The 22,672-nt window shown below is 52.0% G+C and overlaps 14 protein-coding genes across 14 annotated transcripts; 6 read left to right on the forward strand and 8 right to left on the reverse strand.

Annotated features, from left to right (window-relative positions):
* Nucleotides 1–65: 65 nt before the first annotated feature.
* On the reverse strand, nucleotides 66–1,385 carry N7510_006524 (putative endo-arabinanase; the record flags this gene model as incomplete). The annotated part of the gene is made up of 4 exons (XM_056978450.1): nucleotides 66–128; nucleotides 263–291; nucleotides 348–526; nucleotides 574–1,385. The coding sequence occupies 4 exons, from the start codon at nucleotides 1,383–1,385 to the stop codon at nucleotides 66–68; spliced, it is 1,083 nt and encodes a 360-aa protein (XP_056834482.1).
* Nucleotides 1,386–2,333: 948 nt separating this feature from the next.
* On the reverse strand, nucleotides 2,334–4,259 carry N7510_006525 (PX and BAR domain-containing protein; the record flags this gene model as incomplete). Its single annotated transcript, XM_056978451.1, has 4 exons — nucleotides 2,334–3,449; nucleotides 3,511–3,768; nucleotides 3,847–4,103; nucleotides 4,211–4,259. The coding sequence occupies 4 exons, from the start codon at nucleotides 4,257–4,259 to the stop codon at nucleotides 2,334–2,336; spliced, it is 1,680 nt and encodes a 559-aa protein (XP_056834483.1).
* A 204-nt stretch (nucleotides 4,260–4,463) lies between these two features.
* Nucleotides 4,464–5,165, reverse strand: N7510_006526 (uncharacterized protein; the record flags this gene model as incomplete). Its single annotated transcript, XM_056978452.1, has 1 exon — nucleotides 4,464–5,165. The coding sequence occupies one exon, from the start codon at nucleotides 5,163–5,165 to the stop codon at nucleotides 4,464–4,466; it is 702 nt and encodes a 233-aa protein (XP_056834484.1).
* A 317-nt stretch (nucleotides 5,166–5,482) lies between these two features.
* On the reverse strand, nucleotides 5,483–7,626 carry N7510_006527 (uncharacterized protein; the record flags this gene model as incomplete). Its single annotated transcript, XM_056978453.1, has 2 exons — nucleotides 5,483–6,319; nucleotides 6,376–7,626. The coding sequence occupies 2 exons, from the start codon at nucleotides 7,624–7,626 to the stop codon at nucleotides 5,483–5,485; spliced, it is 2,088 nt and encodes a 695-aa protein (XP_056834485.1).
* A 98-nt stretch (nucleotides 7,627–7,724) lies between these two features.
* Nucleotides 7,725–9,451, reverse strand: N7510_006528 (THADA/TRM732 family protein; the record flags this gene model as incomplete). The annotated part of the gene is made up of 2 exons (XM_056978454.1): nucleotides 7,725–9,328; nucleotides 9,424–9,451. 2 exons carry the CDS (start codon nucleotides 9,449–9,451, stop codon nucleotides 7,725–7,727), a joined length of 1,632 nt encoding a protein of 543 aa, XP_056834486.1.
* Nucleotides 9,452–9,507: 56 nt separating this feature from the next.
* Nucleotides 9,508–10,673, reverse strand: N7510_006529 (Armadillo-like helical; the record flags this gene model as incomplete). The annotated part of the gene is made up of 2 exons (XM_056978455.1): nucleotides 9,508–10,456; nucleotides 10,522–10,673. The coding sequence occupies 2 exons, from the start codon at nucleotides 10,671–10,673 to the stop codon at nucleotides 9,508–9,510; spliced, it is 1,101 nt and encodes a 366-aa protein (XP_056834487.1).
* A 208-nt stretch (nucleotides 10,674–10,881) lies between these two features.
* On the forward strand, nucleotides 10,882–11,502 carry N7510_006530 (protein transporter TIM23; the record flags this gene model as incomplete). The annotated part of the gene is made up of 1 exon (XM_056978456.1): nucleotides 10,882–11,502. The coding sequence occupies one exon, from the start codon at nucleotides 10,882–10,884 to the stop codon at nucleotides 11,500–11,502; it is 621 nt and encodes a 206-aa protein (XP_056834488.1).
* Nucleotides 11,503–12,876: 1,374 nt separating this feature from the next.
* N7510_006531 (Zn(II)2Cys6 transcription factor) lies at nucleotides 12,877–14,751 on the forward strand (the record flags this gene model as incomplete). Its single annotated transcript, XM_056978457.1, has 1 exon — nucleotides 12,877–14,751. The coding sequence occupies one exon, from the start codon at nucleotides 12,877–12,879 to the stop codon at nucleotides 14,749–14,751; it is 1,875 nt and encodes a 624-aa protein (XP_056834489.1).
* A 29-nt stretch (nucleotides 14,752–14,780) lies between these two features.
* N7510_006532 (SDR family NAD(P)-dependent oxidoreductase) lies at nucleotides 14,781–15,831 on the reverse strand (the record flags this gene model as incomplete). Its single annotated transcript, XM_056978458.1, has 6 exons — nucleotides 14,781–14,970; nucleotides 15,019–15,071; nucleotides 15,120–15,142; nucleotides 15,191–15,303; nucleotides 15,358–15,718; nucleotides 15,774–15,831. 6 exons carry the CDS (start codon nucleotides 15,829–15,831, stop codon nucleotides 14,781–14,783), a joined length of 798 nt encoding a protein of 265 aa, XP_056834490.1.
* A 226-nt stretch (nucleotides 15,832–16,057) lies between these two features.
* N7510_006533 (uncharacterized protein) lies at nucleotides 16,058–16,333 on the forward strand (the record flags this gene model as incomplete). Its single annotated transcript, XM_056978459.1, has 1 exon — nucleotides 16,058–16,333. One exon carries the CDS (start codon nucleotides 16,058–16,060, stop codon nucleotides 16,331–16,333), a length of 276 nt encoding a protein of 91 aa, XP_056834491.1.
* A 54-nt stretch (nucleotides 16,334–16,387) lies between these two features.
* Nucleotides 16,388–18,010, forward strand: N7510_006534 (flavin-containing monooxygenase; the record flags this gene model as incomplete). Its single annotated transcript, XM_056978460.1, has 1 exon — nucleotides 16,388–18,010. The coding sequence occupies one exon, from the start codon at nucleotides 16,388–16,390 to the stop codon at nucleotides 18,008–18,010; it is 1,623 nt and encodes a 540-aa protein (XP_056834492.1).
* Nucleotides 18,011–18,314: 304 nt separating this feature from the next.
* N7510_006535 (cyclase family protein) lies at nucleotides 18,315–19,547 on the reverse strand (the record flags this gene model as incomplete). Its single annotated transcript, XM_056978461.1, has 5 exons — nucleotides 18,315–18,880; nucleotides 18,936–19,043; nucleotides 19,097–19,139; nucleotides 19,191–19,302; nucleotides 19,360–19,547. 5 exons carry the CDS (start codon nucleotides 19,545–19,547, stop codon nucleotides 18,315–18,317), a joined length of 1,017 nt encoding a protein of 338 aa, XP_056834493.1.
* Nucleotides 19,548–19,922: 375 nt separating this feature from the next.
* N7510_006536 (alpha/beta hydrolase) lies at nucleotides 19,923–20,870 on the forward strand (the record flags this gene model as incomplete). Its single annotated transcript, XM_056978462.1, has 1 exon — nucleotides 19,923–20,870. One exon carries the CDS (start codon nucleotides 19,923–19,925, stop codon nucleotides 20,868–20,870), a length of 948 nt encoding a protein of 315 aa, XP_056834494.1.
* A 245-nt stretch (nucleotides 20,871–21,115) lies between these two features.
* Nucleotides 21,116–22,003, forward strand: N7510_006537 (uncharacterized protein; the record flags this gene model as incomplete). The annotated part of the gene is made up of 1 exon (XM_056978463.1): nucleotides 21,116–22,003. One exon carries the CDS (start codon nucleotides 21,116–21,118, stop codon nucleotides 22,001–22,003), a length of 888 nt encoding a protein of 295 aa, XP_056834495.1.
* Between the last annotated feature and the right edge of the window lie 669 nt (nucleotides 22,004–22,672).

Below are 22,672 nucleotides of genomic sequence, written 5' to 3' on the forward strand. Positions count from 1 at the left end.
TTGGTTGTCCTGAAAGGGAATTAAAACATCGAGTCGAATTCGAAGTAATGACGCGTGTGCAATGATCACGGCATGGCGACAGGCCATCCATTGACGTAGTTCAGAGGATTATATCCTAGCATAGCATCCTTTTAAACACGGTGTGTCAGATATGAAGGTCTTATGACGTGTCGTGGCCTAATAAAGGGGACATTGAAGGATGATCGGCAGGAACAAGCATAATGTGTACCTATCCATAGGCCAATCAAGGAAAAATACTTACCGAAAATGCGATGCCAACACTGGTATTCACTGCAGAAGATATTAGCATTTTGATTACAGAGGGTTCAGATCACGAGTGTACGCACAATAGTGGTAATATAAGACGTCAGTATTGCCATCACGGAGCACGCCTTGGCCACCGGGGGCATAAACATCCCCATTTGAGCCATAGACGATGGTCCCGCCGCCGTCAACGAGATCCATGCCCGTTTTATCGATAAAGGGACCTCGTGGGCTGGTGGATCGGCCGACACGGATGCTGTACCTGTGGTCGATGTTAGTATCTGGGTTGTAATAGAGTGTTGCACATACTCCTGCCCTGCGGGTGGGAGCTTGTCCTCTTGTAAATCGCAACATCGGCCGTGGCTGAACCATAGATAGTAGTAACCTCTGTGGTACGACATAAAGGCGCCCTCGATAGCATGCGGACCTGTTGGATCCCCGCACATCATATTGGCGTTCTCGCTCGGCTTGCTGAGCGCAAGGGGCTCATAGGCCAGATGGCGCACCTCTGACTCGGCTGTGTTGGAAGGTCTCAACAAATCAGGTGTCAAAGGAACCTGGTAGATGCCGGTCCAGTAGCTCCCGAAAGAAAGATATCCTTGCCCATCAGCGCTGACCACGACACTGGGATCGATCGTATTCGACTGGTTGAACGGATAGAGGTCTGAATTCTCCCCCGTGCCAGATTGCACGACGACTCCATGATCCTGCCAATCTCCAGGGCCCGGAGAGGCGGATGTCACTACTCCGATCGCACTGTCCCGGCAGCCAGCCCTGCTGACACTGTAGAAGCAGTAGTACGTCTCGCCGACGGCGATGACGGACGGAGCCCAGGGCACGGCGCGGTCCCCTTTATCGATCACACTGTTGGCGTCCATCACACTGCCGATCTTCTGCCAGGGTCCGGCCATGTTGGGCGCGGTGTGGATGAAGATATGCTCGCCGACATTGTAGAGATAATACTCATCACCGACACGGATGATAGTGGGATCATGCGTATGCTGCTGTGTCTGACGAGTCGGAGGAAATACCGGTGTAGTCTGCTGTTCGTCCGGGAGCTGTCTGATGCTCAGACCAAACACAACCGAAAAGAAACATACAAAGGCCAATAGCGAAAGCATCTTGACCCAGCGTCGAGGAATTCCGTGAAGCCAAAGAGAGCGCAAAGACCACCCCTGGCTCTGAGAATTGTCAACCCATCCCACAGGCGGCATCACCGGCCGTGATAAGGAAGCACTCCTGGCGATCATGGCGGGCCAGGTCACTCATCGTTTGCAGTCGAGAGACGCACGGCGTGACCCCGTCTAGGGCCGGTGGGTGCGCGGTGCGGGACTAGAGGACGCCGTGAGGGATGCAACAGGGTCCACTCGGCCTGTCACTGGGGAGCATGCCTGTACGGTGTTTGGAATGCGTGGAAGATCGATCGATACTTCGATGGGCCGCGGCTCAATGTGACCGAATGCGGAAATACCGCGCAGTGCCCGCCCGAGTACGTCTGAAGATAGGCCGATACAAGGCAGGTATTTCAGTATGACTTGACGTCTCACAATTGCCGCAGCGAACACTTTGCCCGTCCTCGAGTCGACACGCAAGGGCGTACAGGAGTGAAGTGAACAGCGGATGCGGTAGGGTGCGGCTTCCTGTCGATCCTGCGGGTTCCACCGACTGGAATGCGGTGACAGGCAAGACAGCGTCGCAGTCTGGCTAAGACAAAGCTATTATGTAGGTCTGGAGTGTGAATTATTATTGGAATGCATTCAGCTACAGCTAGCGACCGAGCCATACGGGAATAAATACACAACAAATCTATCGTGCCACGATCTTTCCTACTTCTTCTCGCGCTTCGGTCCACGTCTCTAGATTCTTCCGCGCCCAGTCCAAGTGGCACCGCGCGTATGCGACCTATACAATCAATCTGGTTAGCGTCGATCGCGGGAAGTGGGTGCCCGACATACCATGTATCGTCGCAGATCGCCTTCTTTGTCCTTCTGGAAGCGTTTGAGGTCCTGGAGCACCCCGGCGCTGGCATCTTTGACGTCTTTCTCGGACACCTCGAGTGCTTGTTCCAGCTAGAGACAGGTCAGCATCGCGAAACCATCTGACACACGTTTTGAGGCTCCACATACCTGGATGAGACTTTCCTTGGTCTTCCCGATCTGGTCCCGACGGGTTCGTTCGGGGTCCACGTCCGCGAACCCATGGATCGCGTGACTGATACGCCCAAAGATCTTGTTCGCGACGAAGGTCCCGCTGGACGATTTGCGGTGCGCCGGGGAGGCGGACGGTGACGAGTCGGACCGCCCGTGCCCGGCTCCTGGCGACATGGGCGGGGGGCTGATCGACTCGCCATGGGTGGGTGGGAATTCCGATTCGCCCGAAGCTTCAGCTGCGCTTCCGGTTTCACTGCTCACGGTGGACGACGTGGAAAGCGAGCGCTGAGGCTTAGGACCTCCGGTGGGAGTGCTGCGGTTGAGATATTGCTCGATGCGTTTGGCTTCCAGCTCACTTCGCTCGAGGGAGTCAAGAAGGGTTTTCTTCTTCTCCAACTCGTCACGAGTCATCTCTTGTTGGACTCGCTTGAGTACCCGGTATCGCAGAACACCGCGCACCACGCTGGCAAATTGCGCACTCTCGCGCATGGGCTCGGAGAAGCTTGCGCTCAGAGCCGATGATAGTTCTTCGGTTTCAATGTAGGAAGTATCCGCAGCCTGACCGATGCGCTCCACTGCCGCGGCCACTGTCGGTGATTGCTCTGACAAAGAGAACCCATTGTAGCGTGCGCCAAGCTCCATGAGATCAGCAGACAGCGAGGATAGGTGCGATAATGTTCGACGGTTGACTTTCTCAATGTTGCCCTGCAATAGCAGCTCCAGTTCCCGGGTGGAGGCCTCAAAGTTGATAAAGTATGGATCCAGCTCCAGTTCGCTAAGCTTTCGTGATTCGGGCGGGAAGCGGCCTAGAACTTCGGGGCCAGGTATAGCTGGTGGAGGTCCATCAGTCGATTCAGAAGGTGAGGTAGGAGATGCAGGAGTCGTGGTCGCTCCACCAGTTGCCTTAAGCTTTGCAGAGGCAGATGGTATTGGCAGCCAGCCGTGGGCCGCCGTCGGATGAGCGGGATCAAGAGGGGGCGCCTTGAGATTGTTCTTAGGGACCGAAGACGCGGGATGAGCGAGTAGCACCTCACCCTGATATCACAGATTAGTGGATGATATGCAATCTTGCCGCGGTAACACTTACCCAGCTCACGTTTGGGTCGAGGAACCTCCACCAAACCCCGTCTTCGCGGATCTCTTTCATACGACGACACCGGTTCAAGAACACGGCCAGCATGCGTTTCCGGAGCTCGATGATTGCGGTATCTTCCTTGGCCTTGGTGGGTTTGGCAGCGTAGTCGGCCATGCTATGCTTTTCCGGAATTGGCGGAACGATTAAAGTGGGATGGAGATTGACGAGAGTTTGCCGCAGTGACGCGAATTCGGAATAACGGCGACGAACTTCGAGGTCCTATGGTCAAAGGTTTCAGCTCAGCTCCGGTCCTCCCAGCTGGACCGCCATGCATACCGCTGTCCGGATTGTGTAAACGATATAGCCCCCGCCCCCTTCATGATTTTTGCCTGCATCTGTGATGAGAATGGGCGCCTCGGGGTTCTCATAGAGGATCTGCTCGACACGACTGTCGTAGACGCTCTTCCGGGGGTATTGTTGGCTGGCGGCGGCATAATCGGCCACGTCCTCCTCGGCTTCTGGGTCGCTGAGATCGTCTGCACGGGAGAGGTAGTCCGGTGGGTCGAGATCGGAGTCTCGGCTGGAGGGAGGAGTGGCATCGTGGGCATCGAGAGCTGGGCAGGTCAGCTTGATTACATTCCAGACAGGCAGGCAGGTAGGGCGGCAGCCTGAGCTAGCTTACGGGGAGAGAGGGCGGCCGAGTGAAGCGAGTCCGACAGACGGGACTGGTCAAAGGCCCCGTAGGGGTTGTTGTCCTCGTCGTTCCACATCTTACTGGCAGGACGATAAGGAAGTCAACACAACAATAATAACAGGAAAGAAGGTACAGCTCCGACGCCTGGGGATCTGCGGGGCGCCCAACGTCACTGACTCCGGAAACGCAGAACGACCATTTGCGCAAGTCTCTTAGGTAAGCCGAAGTATACACCTTGATTCTTCTTATTCTTTTTCTTTCTTCTTCTAATAGTAAACAACTACCACTTGTTGAAGATCTGCTCCGTCTGCTCTCCCTTAGACTCTTTATTCCATTCGGTATTCGTATTCCCACCTGCTTCCTGCGCCCACGTATCGGCGGGATTGTTGTCGGTATTCTTGTTGTCGATGTTGTCCCACTCATGATTCGATGCACCTTTCGTAGGAGTCCTGGATTCGGACTGCCAATTGGCGGGCGACTGTGCCCTGGAGTGTTGCTGCTGTTGGATGTGATCTTTATTCGGCTGGTTCTGCTTGCGCTTTTGCTGTTGCTGCTGGGTTGGTTGCTTGTTCTGGTTCTTTTGCTTCCCCTGCTGTTGGTTCTGTTGATTTTGATTTTGCTTCCCTTGCTGCGGATTGTATTGCTTGTTCTGTTGCTTTGGACGTGTGTCCCTTTCCGGTATGCGATCTCCAGGCGATCGGAACTGCCGTAGAATCACATATTCGGGCTCGCGCAGCCTGGGCTGAGTCTCAACTCGGACGGCGCGCACCCAGCCGCGTCGATCGTACCGAGGTATATATGACCCATAGTCCCCCCGTTCCATATCATGATCACGACGATCTAGAGTCAGTCGGCCATGGACTTGGCTGATAAAAACCCCAGTGCTCACACGGTGTCGGTACCAGCAGTAAACGGCCCAGCCGATGCCGACCACGCCCAGCCCGACTCCGATGATTGTTGCGATGATCTCGTTTCCTTGCATGTAGAGGTGTGGTTTACCTTCTGTCGGATGAAATAATGTCAGCTGGGTGAAGAAAGGAACATACCGAACGGTTTTGCTACCTGAGATGTCCGAGTTGCGTGCAGTTTTGATGCCAGATAGACGCGAATGTTGTGGAAGAAGCCAATCCCGATGAAAAAGATATCCAGATTGCACTCAGCAGATATCGTGGTCAGATGATGCACGGGAGATGAATGGTGGTTGAAGCAAGAAACAGAAAATAGGGAGGGAGATTCACAACATCACGACTAAGTCCAAACCATGTCTATTTGCATTGCCCTCTATTTTACTTTCGGTCTCTATACATATTTAACTCCAGTTCCCAGTCCCTGCTGAATCCTTGACAGCCACTCATCGTGAAACGAGGCCTTTACTCCTATTACCCAGAGAGTCTGCATCTGCCTGTGCAGCTCATCTTGCCCAACGCTCATATAGTTTGGCAAAGGGAACTTCTCTGCCACCAGGACAGAGGCAATTCCAATCAGTCGCACTCCCACAGTAAAGGTCTCGGGTTTCGAGATCCATCCCAAAAGTCCATCTTGCCCTGCACTCTCGTTGGCGAGCTCGGTGAGATACACTAATCCCTGGGAGGCCCAGCACGAAAGATCGCGCACGACGCTTTCCTTGTATGCGGATTCCTTGAGGCGCAGAAGTGCTGGGGCCCAGACATCAACTTCTCGAACTCCGTCAATGAACAAGTTCTGCTTTTCTTCCATGAACAAAACGGTGCTCTCCTTCCGGTGTTCCGCCACTATATCCGATACGGGGAGCAGGCGTGATCGGCTATCAGAGCCACTGATACGAGGCTGCTGTCCAGTGATGTATCGAACCACATTCTCAGTGAGCGTAGGAGATTCGGCAAAGTTATCGGCGATGAACGCGGCCAAAAGTGCACTGGCATTCAACGGCCCGAGAGTGACAGCCGCGTTCGGTGATACAGATGAATAGGATAGGGCCCAGGACGCGGTAGCTGCGGCCATGTCGCGAAGTTCCTCGTCATCGTCATTGAGCATGTCGTATAGGGCAAGGTATATGTCCAACAAGATAGGGTCAATTCTCGGTGGGCAATTTGGGACTCGCAGGATCTTAGAAAAGCTGCCGAGAGATGCCACTGCAGCATAGCGAGATGTGAATTCCTAAAATGCATCTCCGTTAGTGCTGAAATATGCACTAAAACCATAGTTTTACTCACGGTTTCTTCACTCAGGGCAGATCGCAACTTGACAGCCCAGCCGCGAAGCTCTCCATCAAATGATGAGGGAGACTGCCACTCTCCAGAAGCGATGCGGATCGTCAGAAGGCAACCACAGAGACGAAGTTCTGCGTCAGTTGCGTCTCTGTTCCATAACTGAATGTTGGACTCGGGCCGGAAGCTCCCCCCAATCTTCTCCCATGGCAACCCCATGCCTTTAACAGTTTCCAACTCAGACAATAGCAATCCCTCAAGAATAGAGGCCAGATTCGATGCAGCCGCTGTCTTGATATTCGCAGGAGAGTCTGCTAGAATCGCAGAGGCGTAAAGATCGGCCAGAGGCTTTCTGTATCTCTTCTTCTCACCAATGCGCTCGACAAGCTCCTCCAAAATCCACCTAGCGGCGTCGACGTCGAATGTTACTACCTCAAGGTAGAATTGAGTAAGCTCTCCCCATTTACCTGAAACGAGCATCCTCAGCGTCATGCACCAGGCAAGCGCTCTTCGAAGCAAAGATGACGCGCGGGTCAAGCTGGAAATGTTCCAACCAGCATGGGAGGTATCGAAGACATGAGTTAGGATGCCGTGGAGATCAAATTCCCGGGATACCTCATCAAGGAAGGATGCAGTTTTAGATTCGATTTCTGCTTTGATTGCCCGTTCCACTGCATCATTCAGAATCTCAATAAGGGTAGCAGCAACAGCTGGAGACCTGGCCAGCGGAAGGATGGACGCAAGAACTCGACGTATTGTTTCCAGAAACCCTTGAATATGTGTCATCCAGTACAGGTCAGTGACAGACGAGAAACGACGCAGAGAATATCGGACACAAAGCGCTATTCCATGAAGAAAATTATCCGTGGCGGCTGATGGCGAAATATCCACAAGGTTGGACACATCCTGTAATATGTTGTTACGAGTGAGAAGAGATGCATACACGCGAGCCGCATGTTCCCTGACTCCCCAAACAGGGCTCTTCATATGCTCGAGGACCAGTGCGCGCAACATTGTGTCATGGTTGTCAGAGAACGTCGGGATTTTCTCGCCAACCAACTCCAGGGCTGGGAAGACACGCTCAGTCACAATATCAGTACTACCTCCCACAGCCGACGCATTATCTTCGGTAGGGGTAAGAAGGCGGGACAAAAGCTCAAGCAAGCCTGGGTACTTAGGAAATGAAACTCGAGAACCTGGCTCCGAGCCAGAACTACCACCGAAGCCTAATCCAGTCCCGGGAACCAGACGGCACATCTTGCTTAACAAGGCACGGAAGAGCATCAGGCCTGAATTCCGAAGTGCCCAACTGTGGTGTTGTTAGATATAATGTGTGTTCTGATGCGAGGTCTCACTTACATTGGTGATCCCAGCCGCTCCGCAGACAGAGTAAGAGCTGACATGATGAACGGTTCAGAATATTGTCCAAGCTTGGTGCTCGTGAAGATGTCTTTCAGGCAGTTCATTGCGTGAACTTGAGGCAACTCCAAATACTGCTGGTCTTTGTCGTACTCCACAGGAAGACGAGAGATATCGTGGAGCTCCTCCATGGCTTCCTTGAAGAATGTCGTTGCTGGATCAGAGCACAGTATACCGGTAACCAGTGCTGGCAGACCAGCAGAGCGGCGTGTGAGCTTCGAGGCCGATACAAATATGGTTGCTTTAGCTTCCTGGTACCATAGCCGAGGAAGTTCCCGGATTGAGAGATTATCGGATTTGCTGCATCTTTCACAGCATGTGGCGAACGTCTGTGAAACGGTCGAGAAGGCACCCCGATGACGAAGCTCAGCGAGTTGTGTGAAGCTTGCGCGGCCCACTTTCTCAAAATCCGCTCGTTGTAGTCCATCACCCCCTGGTGGTCCGTATGTCTGATTGATCATCGTAGCATGAAGCAACATACTAGACTCGCGGAGTGCTCTCCAGGAATATGAAAGGATATCCTTGGGTCCCACTGAGAGATCTTCGATGGGCTCATCGGTGTGGCCTTCGGGTGAGTCAATGCACAACACCGGCTTGACTTCCAGCCATATCTTGTCGCATATAGCAATAATTCGATCGTGTAGAGATCTCCAAACATGAGAATCATTTCCAGCTGATACCAAGGCCTGGAAGTTGGGCATCAGAACGATATATCTCAGTCCAGACATGTAGCCATGAAGTGGTGCCTCCCGCATGGAGGAAGTGAAAATTCCCTTCGGAGATGATAGTCGATCTTCCAGTCTTTGCAGAATAGTGTCAACAACTGACACTTTAGTGGCCCACCAACTTGAACCAGCAGAACCACTCCTTGAAGCGGCACAGAAGATAACATGATACAGACGAGCAACCGTGTCGGCATTGTCAGCCCGACTTGTGTTGCTGGCAATACTCTCAGCACGAGAAATAGCATCCGTCAGTTTCACACTTGCACCAGGTTGTTCGTTGGCTGTGTTAAGAAGACCACACATCAAAATATGCTGAGGGCATTGGTTTACTATCGAGGACGATGTTGCTCGCACCTCGTCGAAGGGATCAAGGATCAGGTCTAGGAGAAGCCGGAGCAAACCAGGGTGGAAAATATCCATATGAACTTTCCAGCGGTTTTCAAGTTCTGATTTCACCGGTTTGATGTCAGTCCGAGAGTCAAGCCCAGACTCGATCAATAACCTCAGTGCTTTCAATGCTGTGATGTGACGCGCGTACGACGCCGTGACACAAAGGTCTCCTGCCAAGAAGTGAATATATGCCCTGAGGAAGGACTTTGTCTCTTCATCAGTTTTGGCCAGGTCGGAAACCTGTTTCCCAGGAACCTTTGTAGAATCACGCTTCAAGATTCCACCTTTCAGACGGACAATAAGCTTTCGCGTCAAGCCCAGCACCTCGCCTCTTGTGTAGGAATCCGAGTCGGCGTGAATTGATGGAAGCCCTCTGAGTATGGCTTTAAAAGCCGCCGGTGTGAGCGGCTTCGTCGTCGAAACAGCTGTGATGAGCAGTGATAAGGCAGCAAGTCGGATACTAGGCTCCCGGTGGAGTAAGAATTTGCCAATGACCTCGCTTCTCAGCACTAGTGTCGACGCAGCACTATCTGCGAATCCACTAGCATCGGAGAGAGGGTCTGACGATGGTTAGTCTAGATCATGGAAGATTGATAAGAAGCATTCAACTCTTACGGTCATCATGGACAAGATTGATCTTCTTGCCAACTCGAAGAGTAGCAAACAACAACATGTACTCGTCGAGTGGAGCTTCTGACATATCACCCTGCAGCAGGCTTTTCAAAGGGAGCGTCTCGACAAAGATCCTAAACCCACTAGGGTCAACGGTGAATAAAGGCTCCAAAAGCTGGTTGCACTGTGTTTCGAGAGTATTCATATTCTGAAGAACCAAGTGCCTGGCAGGAGTGACCCAAATAGTCGACAATTCGTGCTGCGATACATCGGGCATAGGTTCGGTCTTCATCCTTTGTAGGAAGGCTTTCAACAGCCCACCTGATGAGGGCGCCATTTCCTTATTGTTGGTCTGAGTGAGGAGTCCAAAGACGAAGACCTTTGCCGCCATTTCGTCGGACAGCTCGTCCGGTGTGATACTGCTGGTCGGTTGATTGCCGAGAAATAGGGCAAAAGAGTCCTTTCCAAAAACAGAGACGCATCTTTCCATGTTTGGTGCGAGCCACTGGCGGGCCAACTGGAGGAGCTCGGAAGGGAGAATGGCGCCCTTGCGAACGAACAGCTCCAGGCACACCAGGCAGCCTTTCAATCGCGATCTTGGTTCGCCGAGCACAATGCTAGGAATTACAGCCTCGACAATCTTGCTCTGGATCAATCTGCGGTTGGGTCCATGATAATGCTTAGCCACAATGGAGGTTAGTGAGGCCAACAACTGCCTCAAAGGCTTCGGCTTGGCATCTTCGTATCGATTCAAGAATACATGAAATAGAGCTAGCCAATTGTCGGATATCAGCATCAAGCGCTTGGTCTCCTCATTTTGGGAATTGATCGAAGAATCAATAAATGCAATGACCGCAGTGCAAGCAGCCGAGGTATGCTGATGCGAGAGGGACGGAGTTGATAGTGTTTGGAGCAGAGACTGCCACACCCGGCTCACTTTCCTGTCGACCGAGTCAGCTTCTGCTTGTGCATGTTTTTGACCGAACCTTACTGATTATCGTCGCACGTCAATGCGTACTGAACGAGCGGGCCACGGGCGATGTCTTGAAGTGTCTTTTGGGGCACAAATTGTACCCTTTGTGCGATATCGTCCATGCCGACGGACACGGTGCATGGTACACCGTTAGAAGAATCCTCATCCATCAAGACAAAGTACATACATCGATGTCACTCGATGATTGATTTTGGATGTGGGATTCCCCATCAGGCCTAGTGTCGGCTGTACGTTCTTCCGAGCTCAAGTCACGGGACCCGAAGTTTTTTGCTGGCGATCGCGAAAAGGCGGAAAGCAAAGCTGGTGATCCTCTGTCTGTCCTTCGTACCTTCCTTGACCTCCCCCCCTCCTTCGTCTCCCTTCATCATCACAATGCCCATCTGGGACTCACTTGGCGGTCGCAAACAACCCCAGGGCTCCGAGTCCTACGACCCTTCCACCCACCAGGATGCCACCTCCTTCTTCTCCGAAGTCGCCATCCCCGACCCGACGAAACTGCATCCTCTGGCTGGCTTGAACCAAGACACGCTCGACTACCTCACCCTCGAAGACTCTGCCCTCGATGAACTCCCCGGCTCCCGATCACTTCTGCCATCCCGGGGCTGGTCCGACGACCTGTGTTACGGTGCAGGCACGACCTATCTCACAGCGCTCACCCTTGGGGGTGCATGGGGACTCGCGGAGGGACTCAACAAGACACCTGCGACTGCCCCCCCAAAGATCCGTTTAAACGGCGTTCTCAACTCGATTACCCGCCGCGGCCCGTTCCTAGGCAACTCAGCCGGTGTAGTGGCTATGGTGTACAATGGTTTTAACTCAGCCATCGGATACGCGAGGGGCAAACATGATGCTGCTAACAGCATAACGGCGGGGGCTCTGAGCGGGATGCTCTTCAAGAGTACGCGTGGTGTGAAGCCCATGATGATCTCAGGTGGAATCGTGGCCACCATTGCTGGTGCTTGGACCGTACGTCTGCCTCCTCTCTCTGGCTAAATTCTCTTCCCTAACATCCATCCTCCAGGTGACGAGAAGGGCCATCTTTTAAATCTCTGGCATTGGTCAGTTCTGATCTATCGAACTCTCCGGTCGTCCGAACTTCTGTATCCTCGACGCCCTCCTTCCATGACCTCTATCGGCGGCGAACCACACCCACCTCCCTTTCTCTTTCGCCCTGCGATGTATAACTAACAACGGCTTTTGATTATCCCCAACCAATCTCTTCACTCCGGCGCTTAAAGCGCTCAAAGCATCCATGTTTCGCATTTTTGTGTGGGTTGGTTACGGGGTTGTTACTGGGTTTGTACTTTTTTTTATTTCCTCTGTCTGTGTACATAGAAAAGTCTCATGCATATTTGGGGTTGATTCGCTACGACGCTCCAACAGCGTCTCTCCAGTGACGTCTCCTTAATTTGCCAGGGACTTGAATAGAGAAATCTTCTTGCATCTGATCAGGATGTCTTACGGGTCTCGGTTTTGCTATTGCGCAGCAGCTCAACAGCACAACCTCATCGTTCCTCTGCAACCCATCCTAGTCGCCTTGGTTTACCCGCTCAATTCAAATTTGGGACCGCGATTACGATTCTTTATGGAACTATAGAATGTATTACTACTATACAAGTTTTCTATTTAATCGTGTTGACAGGTGGTTCCGCTTTAGTTTTATCCATTATCCCAAGCTTCACGAGTCTGTAGTCTCCGAATCGAACACATGGACGGGCAGTGGCTGAGGATACTCGATCGGGCTGCAGAGACCGGCATGCCGTGTCCGTCTTGGCCTCGACCACCCAGTCTCGATCTATCAAGTGAAATTGGGAAATACAAACCCTATGGTGAATTTTGGAGTAGTAAATTCCCTAAAACGAAGCGTTATTGCTGCGACAGATTGCAGTTAGCAACGCAAGGATGGCCGGGTGGATACCCGGAGTAATATATATCATGGACGACTGCAAGCGATAAGAAGATATAAATAGTGGCAGGCTTGAGCGACATATGCTAGAGTGCATCCACTGGCAGATCTAATGTCAAACACGAATGTCTTTGTCGCCTATAGTACCATGTATGTAAATTTTGCCACCGAACTTGGCGAGATTTTTCTGCACTCTAAACGGGCAGTATGAGTACGCTCCAACACCATGACATATTAGTTATTAGACCAGATTTTCATGGCCCCTGATCTGCCCGACGTGATCTAAAGGCTATTTATTCCTCGCCAATGGCCATCGTTATGAACAACAATTAGCTTCGAGCCCTAACGTAGATCCCAGCAACAACACCGGCGAACGCCGACAAAGCGGGGACTCGCCAGAACAATTTTATCACGTACCCTAGAAGCTTCATCCTCTTCCGGTTCTCCACCCCAGCCTTGTGATGACCGATACTACAACGAAGAATGCAAAGACCCGAAAAGCGCGCAGCAAGACCTTTACAGGCTGCTGGACCTGCCGCGCGCGCCGGGTCAAGTGTGACGATGTGCACCCTCATTGTCTGCGGTGTCTACGCAGTGGATGGCAATGCCAAGGCTATGGACTGCGATTGGGATGGTCCCCAGCCCCGGGCAGCCGATCTCATCGCCGTCAGCTGTCGCCGGATCCACCACCGGCGCATAGCATGTCTGCGGCGGCTGTTACGGCGCTTTTGGCTGAGCTGGACGGCTGCTCTGCGGATGGCAGTGCCCAGCAGCGAGGGCCTTTCTCGGTGTTCTCCGTATCAAGTGTCGGCCTGAAAGATACAGAATACATCGGACATTCGAATTCAGCGCTGATTCTCTCTGGCTCGCATGATCATAGAGAAAGAAAGGCCCAGACAATCCCCGAACCTGGCGCCGGTGATTCAACAATAGGCACAGGAGATAGTGACCAGCCTCCTTCACTTGCATTGAAATCAGAGGAGTCCTACACTTCTGCGTCGTCATCAATTGCTGAAGACGACAGACAGATACTCCCAGATCCGCCCGAATCTGTCACAACGGCAGACGAGGATTCTCGATTCGCCACTCCCTCATTCACGACCGACCAAAAAAGTCCCTACCAAAATCTTAATCCTGATCTCGACAAACAACTTGCACTAATCAGACATTACCAGGGGAGTTCGTTAGGTCTGTCGCCTTCGACTACCTTGAATCCCTTTCCACTACCGCAAGCCGAGACTGAACTGGTCCACCACTGGGTTGTCTTCCTTAGCGGAAACATGCTTCTGATCGACACCCCGGATAACCCCTGCCGTACAGTGTTCATGCCAATGGCCCTGAAAGGACTTGACGCTCCTACGACAGAATCAAATATACACCTGTCCATATTCCACGCCATCTGCGCCTCTTCTGCCTTTAGTCTCTTTCATATTCGCAAAGACACTCGATATCAGTCCCTCGCGGTGAATCACGACCAGCAGGCTCTGCGTCATCTGCGCTGCAACTTGCAACGAGCACGTCGAATGAATGAACCCACATTGGCAGCAATCCTTTCCTGCATCACTGCTGAAGCCATGTCTGGTCGACGAAGTCGATGGCGGGCCCATGTGGCCGGTGGACTAGGCTTGCTAGAAAATGAAGTTCATGATGAATGGTTACGCAGTCCAACCGCTTCTCGTTTACTCCAAAGCTACCTGTCTCTATCATCACTTTGCAGCTTGCCCATGTCATCGCAGCTTGCCTCGCTTCTCAATGGGCCTTCCGAGTTACGGCACTACTTGGAACAATCCCATGGGGTTACAACACAATTAGTCCAGTTCCTTGCCCATGTTAATACGCTCATCGACTCCCACACCGTAATACATGCTGACATGTTGGATCGTCTTGAGCTGGAGCTCTATCTCAATTTTCCGTCCTTATCCACACCAACTACTACGGACTCCATCATCATCCAGCATGCTTTGAATGCATTCTACTATGCAACAATAGTATATTTCCGCCGGACATTACGCCGCGTGCCACTATACGATGTCCAAGGATTGGTCGAAAAGGCTGTTCAAGAATTGGAAGCCGCCGATGCCTTGACAAACGGGAGAGGCGGCTGTGCTTACAATTGGGCATGTTTCGTTACTGCAGCCGAATGCGAACGACGGGATCTACAGACTCGCATGCTGGCCTATTTCGACCGAAAGAGTCGCCACGGTATCCAAAATATCAATGTTCTCTGCGAGATAGTGCTGGCACTATGGCATCGACGAGCGAAAGCGCCACCTGAGACAGATATTCAGTGGCAGGAGATCGCGAAGGAGACAGACTTTGATATCATGCTTGTATAGATACAACACTCATAATAGATGCCAATAATCTACACTGTGTATCCTCCATCAGCCACCAGTGCTGCTCCACACATGTAACTGCTCATGGGGGAAGCGAGGAACAAAATTGCGTCCGAGATTTCCTCGACCTGGGCCGGACGCCCGATGGGGGTCATCTCGAACTGGGGATTCATCGAGCCGGACTGGATCTGCGCGCTGATAATAGGGGTGTCTACAAACCTGGGAAATGTCAGTATATCATAGTCTTATTTTCATAGGCATGTATACCCCGGGCAGATTGCATTGATTCGGATACCCTGTCGGGAATACGCTTTTGCGTCCTAGTGTGTGTTAGTGATGAGCCAATGGCCTGTACTGATGAACTGTACCATCTTCGTGACGCCAACCACCGCTAGGATCCATTAGATTTCGGTCAAACAAGAAGAGGCGCTCTACATACCATGCTTTGCCGCCGTATAATGAGGGATACTGAAAGGACCCGGAGGACCCCCAACGCCGAACATGGACGAGACATTGACGATCACACCACGATCATGACGCAGACCGCGCGATCTGGAACAGTTTAGTGTCTTTTTTTTTTTGCAAAGAGAATTGATTTTCTCTCACGTCTGACTGAGCATCTGTCGAATCAGTGCGCGTTGACAGAGCCACACACCTGTCTGGTTGACATTGATGACCTTCTGCCATTCTTCTAGGGGCATCTCATGAGTTGGAGTCGGTGTGCCGCTGATGCCTGCACAATTGATCCCAATGTCAATGCAGCCGAATATTTCCACTGTCTTACGCAGCGCTTCGTCGACTGACGTTTCGTCTGCGACGTTTACCTTCATGATTTCAACCTGAACATTAGGGTATTGTTTCTGTATCTCATCACGACTGGTTTCCAACAGTGGCAGGTTGAGATCTAGAAGAGCAAGCCCGGTGATACCGTTCTTTGCAAAAGCAATTGCTGTACTTTTGCCAATTCCTTTTGAAGTTGCTTAGCGGTACCTCATGTACACTCATACAGGGTGGCTGACTACCTGATCCGCCTCCAGTGATGAAAGCAATTCCTTCAACTTGACACGACATGTTGATCATATTTGAGTTGACGACGCGAGCTGCCAATAGAACTAAAATTTGGAGAGATACGGCCTTTATTGTGCCAGTGCTTGGAATAGCAAAGTGCTCGGAATAGCAAACGCGGGGCTTCCACGAAGCCTGACTTCGGCTGTTCTTACTCCTGACCAGGCCTCGGATGCGGAGATGGCATGATCCGAAAGACAAGACCCGCAAAGCCCTTCTGAACATAAATGGTAGTTACATTATGTGTCAACATGAAGAATCCCGGTCTGGGTCGAGTGGGGCCAGAGTGGGTTCGATACTGAAGCTACTCGCCGTCGGCTTCCTGATTCTATCGGGGACCTACAACGCCGATATCTACTACCAAGACTCGGGTTCAACTACTGTGTCGGATGCTGCACAGCCGTCTGGTAAACGGCGGCGTAATGAAAACCGCAAATATCTGCTCAGTACCCGCAGTGGAAATGCCCGAGTAGGTCAAAAAGAAGCTACTTTCCTTGATCAAGGGCTCGTTGTATAGCTCCAAAATCATTTTTTGTTCCTTTCCCATTGAATATCCTGTTCAGCAAACAACATGACCCGTTCTGATCCCCAGATCAACATGGACGCCATCGTCATCGGAGGTGGTTTCGGCGGCTGCAACTCTCTCTACAAGCTTCGCAAGATGGGCTTGTCCGTGAAGCTTATTGAGGCGGGCAGTGCCTTCGGGGGCGTATGGTACTGGAACAGATACCCTGGTGCGCGTGTCGATTCCGAAATGCCATCGTATCAGTTCAATATTCCTGCTGTCTGGAAAGACTGGAATTGGTCCGAGAGGTTCCCAGGAGACGATGAACTGCGCCAATATTTCCAGCACGTTGACTCGGTTCTCGGTCTCAGCGAGGATACCTTCTTCAACACCGTTGTGACAGGCGTGGAGTACGATAATACCACCCACCGATGGACTGTTCACACCAACACTGGGCTACAGGCTACCTGCAAATACCTGATCACCGCTACCGGGTCCTCCTACAAGAAGCATTACCCGCAATTTACCGGCCTGGGCACCTATGCAGGTCAGCTTGTTCATTCCGCTGACTATCCTGACAAGTTGGATGTGAAGGGCAAGCGAGTCGGCATCGTCGGAAATGGCGCTTCGGGCCTCCAAATCGTACAGGAACTGGCCAAACAAGACTGCCAGCTGACGGTTTTCATACGCACGCCCTGTTTTGCCATTCCGATGAAGCAGCGTGTAATTTCTCCGGAAGAATCCAACATGCTCAAAGGCTACTATGACGGTCTTTTCGAACGATCCTACAAGTCTGAGGCAGGATTTCCGCACAACACTCTGTTCCAGTCCGCGCACCAAGCCACTCCCGAAGAGCGAAATAAGCTTTTTGATGAGTTGTGGGAACGAGGCGGGTACAGCTTTTTGGTGTCCAACTACTACGACTTCCTGCTTGACGAAGGGGCAAACTCCATCTTCTACGACTACTGGGTCCAGCAGGTGCGCGCCCGTATGACCGACCAAAAGAAGATGGACATCGTGGCGCCGCTTAAACAAAAGTATCTTGTCGGGACGAAGCGGCCTAGCTTGGAGCAAGACTACTACGAAATGATCGATCGCCCTAATGTCGCGCTGCACGACTTGAAGAGGTCCCCCATCGTCGAATTTGATGCCAGCGGAGTAGTGACTCGCGATGGAGACGCGACACAGCACCATGATTTGGATGTCGTAATCTTTGCTACTGGCTACGACGCCGTCACGGGTAGTCTGCTTGACATGTCGATCACCGATAAGAACGGAATTCCCTTGGCAAAGAAGTGGCAGAACGGTGTTCTCACCCATCTGGGGATTATGGTTCCAGACGCACCGAATTTCTTCATGGTCTATGGACCCCAAGCCCCAACATCCTTGGCTAACGGCCCACCGTTTATTGAGATGGAAGTTAACTGGATCTGCAACGCAATTGGCAAGATGGAGAATGACGGCCTGAACTCAATTGAGCCCACCCTCTCTGCGGCAAAGGCATGGCGCGACCAGGTGGTTGCTGTTAGCCAACATACATTGTATCCGAAGACTGACTCATGGTACATGGGGACAAACATCCCTGGTAAACGGCGAGAGCCGCTGATTTACTTGGGTGGAATACAGAGCTGGTGGAAGAGCTGTAACGCGGCATTGGATCGGTGGGATGGGTTTCAGACAGAACGTTGAAACAAAAGACAATGTTTCCTTATCGCCTGAGTGTCATTAGTCCTCTGAAATATACATACACATATGCATATACTCAAGGCAAGCCCTCAGAAATGGGTTCTAAAAGTCTACTTAGATCCTAATCAATTAGAATTTGCTTGCCTACCACATTAGTACCAAAGCAGTATACTTCATCCATATTGATTTATCTTAATTTGTACTCGAATATTCTATGTAGACTATCTCCGCAGGCCTATGAGCCTTCACCTTCGACTGAGCCCTATTGTCGAAGAACTCAAATACTGTATGGCATACCTCCTCGGACTCATAAGATAGCCAGCGCATTCGGCGGACTTCCTACGCTGCCAGGCACATTCAATGGGCACGAGGTGAAAAAGAAACTGTAGCGGCCAGCTGCTTTACACTTCTCAGCTAGCTCTTTAAGATACCACAGCTCACCCAGCGGAAGGCCAAACAAGCTGAGACACCATTGGTGTAGAACAAGATTCGTTGGCGGCTTCTCTTCCCCATCTACGATGGGTGGCATGGCTTCAACTGCAACATTGTCGCTAGCAACCGCTGCAAAATGCTGGTTCCAAATCCACTTTGCCATGTCTTTGCTTCCTTCGATGCCACAGAAGCGGGTACCAGAGAAAGCTGCGGCTTGTTCTTCACCTGTCATGTTACCGAGTGCCTCTGTGAACCCGAACCGGATGATCAGAATGTCCCCTGGTCGGAAAGTTACTCCTTGAAAGGCAGCTACAGCCTCAATATCGGCCATGCCAATGCGAAAACCGGAGAATGGCGAATAGGAGGCACCTTTCGCTTCCGCGTAGGATTTGAAATCGATCAGTACACCTCGGCCAACTATGCAGCCCCGGTCGTGCCAGTCTGGGATAAAGGTTAGAGTGTTAAACCCATTTCAAATGCTCAAAGCAGGACTTACGGTTTATCGTGGGAAGTTTTTGTAAAGCCTCTGTCGAATTCTCCAATGCTTCCACTGTCGGTTTGGCTCCATTATACGCCTTGCCACTAGCAATGTGAAGGAAATGACCTAGGCGATGTTAATGTTTGGATTAAATTAATTGACTGGGAGACGGCACGTACACAAACTATCCCACTGGCTACTGGCTTGTGTATTGAACTCGACCTGAAGTAAAAATCAGGCTTTGTTTTGAGCGACAAGAATTGACAGACATACTTCGTCGTCAAATCCAAAATGTAAATCTGCCTGCTGGTCCTCCAGTTTCATAACTCGATGCGAGAGGCTTTTGCGCCAGAAGTTCGGTATTTTGATGCTCCCGATAGGCCAACTATTAAAGCAAGGTTAATGTCTAGTATCGTGGTCTCCGTATCTGGCAATAACTCACTTCAGTGAAATTGAGATACCCTCATGGACTTCTGTGGCAGCCGCCTTGACGACCTCCGGGGTGAGTAGATTGAGCGTCCCATATACGTCCTTTTTGCCGTCCACGTCGAAGACACCCCAAGCACAACCCTGGGGCATGCCTTCGACGGGCGGCAGATCGTCGAAACTTGGGATGTGGGCTGGCACCATGGCGTGTGTACCTGGTAAAATGTAGCGACTGTACTAAGTATTGACTGGCTGAAGTGAGAGATTCCGAGTGGTACAGGCATTGACTTAGGGCTTATCGATCACGCGGGGTCCCTCGCTGTGGCCTGCCAGAAAGAGCTGCTCCACAATCTGCTTCAACGACAACAACGGGCACAAATAACCATGAGCTCCGAAACGGGTGAAATATTAACATTGGGTCCGGAACGGTAAGATTGGAAAATGCGAAGACATAGGGACCGGAAGCTCCACTGCCGAGGGGTTTTGGACAAGGAAGGATTTAGTTAAGACGGCTCACGTCCTGTCCATTCATTCTTTATTCTACTGCTTGCTACTGCTTGCTACTGCGATACATCTAAAATGACTCTTCAATATGATCCCGAATTTGCTAGCCTAGCAGGCCCTGCGCTGCAGCAACTGGCCCAAACACCGAGACCCGCCGTGCACGACATTGCAACCAGAAGGGCCATGATGGAAGCCATGACAAATGAGAATTTCGAACTACCGAATAATGTCGAGAAAATTACTCATCACGTCCCTGCACCAGACGGTCACCAGGTGACGGTTTACCACTTTCGACTCAGGCGCGAGATTCGAGAAGCAAGAGAGCCGGCAATTGTTCACATCCACGGCGGCGGATTTATCGCTCTGAGCGCAGCGCAAACTTCGGAACCCTTAGCTATCGCAACAGCACGCACTGGCGTGCAGATTTTCACTGTGGATTATCGTCTGGCACCGGAGCACCCGTATCCTGTGCCACTCGACGACTGCTGGGCGGCGCTACAATGGGTTTACGAGCATACGGGACAGCTCTCAGTCGACCCCTCTCGTATTGCCGTTATGGGGGAAAGCGCTGGAGGAGGTCTGGCCGTAGCCCTGGCCCTCAAGGCGCGGGACCATACCCTTACGCCGCCGTTGGCAAAGCAAATATTGATGTATCCCATGCTGGATGATCGCACAGCCACCAACCACGCCGGTGATCTGGCATTCTGGACATTGGACGATAATATCACTGGATGGACCGCCTATCTAGGATCGGACGTAGGCACAAACAAAGTGGTGCCTTATGCCGCTCCTGCTCGGGTTCAGAGTGTGGAAGGACTGCCTCCGCTGTACTTTGACTGTCCGCAGTTGGATATTTTTGTCCATGAGGGAGTTGAGTATGTGCATCGATTCGTCACCGCCAACATCCCAACGGAGTGCCATATCTATCCGGGACTGCCTCATGGCTTTGAGGCACTGGCTCCCTCGGCTAGTATCACGAGTCTAGTAGTAGGCAACCGTCATAAAGCAATGTCGAGTTTCTAGGAGCATGTCCATAGACAAAAAGAATGAACAAAAATGAATCCCGATTTATAGGGTTGTCGTCATATACAGTTAGAGGGTTGGCAAGGCAGGCCCACTGGGCTTTAATTACCCGTGAACTCGGCTGAAACGGAATGAGGAGATGCCGGGCCCGAGAGGAGAATCTGTTGGTAACTATTATATAAGGCTAGTATGGCAAGCCCCATTGTCAGTCAGAAATATCTCCGTCAAACCTACAATTTCCGAAAATGTCTACCACTCCAAGACCTAGCCATAATACTCTGCGCAAGGCCGTAAACAATCAAGTTGCCATAATCACCGGTGCTGCCAGAGGTATTGGCTTTGCGACAGCCTCTCTCCTTGCACAGAATGGAGCCCGGGTTGTCCTCGTGGATCTGCGAGAGGAAGACCTGAAGAGTGCCTGCGCAACCATTGGGCCCCAATCAACTTATCAGGTGTGCGATGTCAGTGACTGGGACCAGCAGGTGGCTTTGTTCGACCGTGTCGCCAGTACAATTGGTCCGATCGACCTGCTGGTTTGCAATGCGGCCGTCAACCCTGAGATCGCCCTCCTGCAAACATCTGATGCCGCAACCCACGCTCAAATGAACTCGCAAGTCCTACACAATTATTTGGCGGACGAGCAAACCATGCACGGCCTCCAACGTCCCTCAACAAAACTATTCGAGATCAACGTGGACTCAGTTGTGTTTGGACTCAAGCTCGGCATCCATTACATGAAGAGCCACGGCGGAGGTCGGATCGTGGTCGTTGGATCTGCCGCCTCCTATGTCCCGGTGTCCTCGCAACCACTCTACACGGCGACCAAGCACGCGGTGCTGGGGCTGGTCCGCAGTACGGCTCAGATTCGCGAGGTCACACAGTCGGGGATTTCCATCTCCTGGGTGGCCCCCTGGTTGACCTTGACATCGATGGTCCAGGGTCTGGAGGCGGCATCTCACCCGGACACGCTGAAAAGCTCCCCAGAAGATGTTGCGTGGGCCATTGTCGCTGCAGCCGTGGCCGAGTCGGGGAATGGCAAGGGATACTGGGTGCAGGGAAAGACGGTCAGCGAAGTCGAGGGAGCCTATGGCCGACTGGCCGGAGAGCTCATTCACCCGGAGAATCGGTTTTAGATTGGATGTTGTTCTTCAGTCTTGTGTAGTGAAACAGTTGTGACACTCGATCTTGCGTAGGCCCGTTGTAATTGCAGTTGCCTCTCGCATGGCAGCGGTGATGCTGGTCCTCGATTGTGCTAAATTTAGCCTCGTATAGCCGAGACAAGGGCGGGCCTGCAGCAGACGGGCTCTGTGCTTTCCCCATGGGGAACAGCATTCCCGGCAGGTGGTAGACGGAAGTAGGAGCGTGGCTGCATACAACCCTCCCTCGGATGATGCCGTACGATACTACTACTACATACTTCCCCACGCCTTCCCCTTTTGGGGGGTTTCCGCCCACTCGGCTTACCCAATCGGGGGATCCACGGAGTCACCTGACCAGCTCCCAAGCTGGGGCAACCGCGAACTGGTCTCCCTTTTCTTTCTCTTCTTGCGCATCTCCAACCTCGTTCTGTGTCGTCCCAACCTGGGAACTCTCCTGTCTGTTGTTGCCCTGGCATGAATTAACGCCCATCCTACATGCTGTTCGGTCCACGTGCCCGCTATTTATAGACCCGTTGGCCCTGAACGGGTCTGCGCGCTAACGGCACAAACAAGCGGGCCTGGAGGAGGCTGAACGAGCGGACCCTGCACTCTCCGTTCGTTTCCTCACCTCTTCAATATTTATCGTGCTCATCGAGCGACCGT

Source organism: Penicillium lagena (genome assembly GCF_028827675.1).
Source record: "Penicillium lagena strain IBT 129212 chromosome Unknown utg000003l_segment0_segment0, whole genome shotgun sequence".
Taxonomy (NCBI): domain Eukaryota; kingdom Fungi; phylum Ascomycota; class Eurotiomycetes; order Eurotiales; family Aspergillaceae; genus Penicillium; species Penicillium lagena.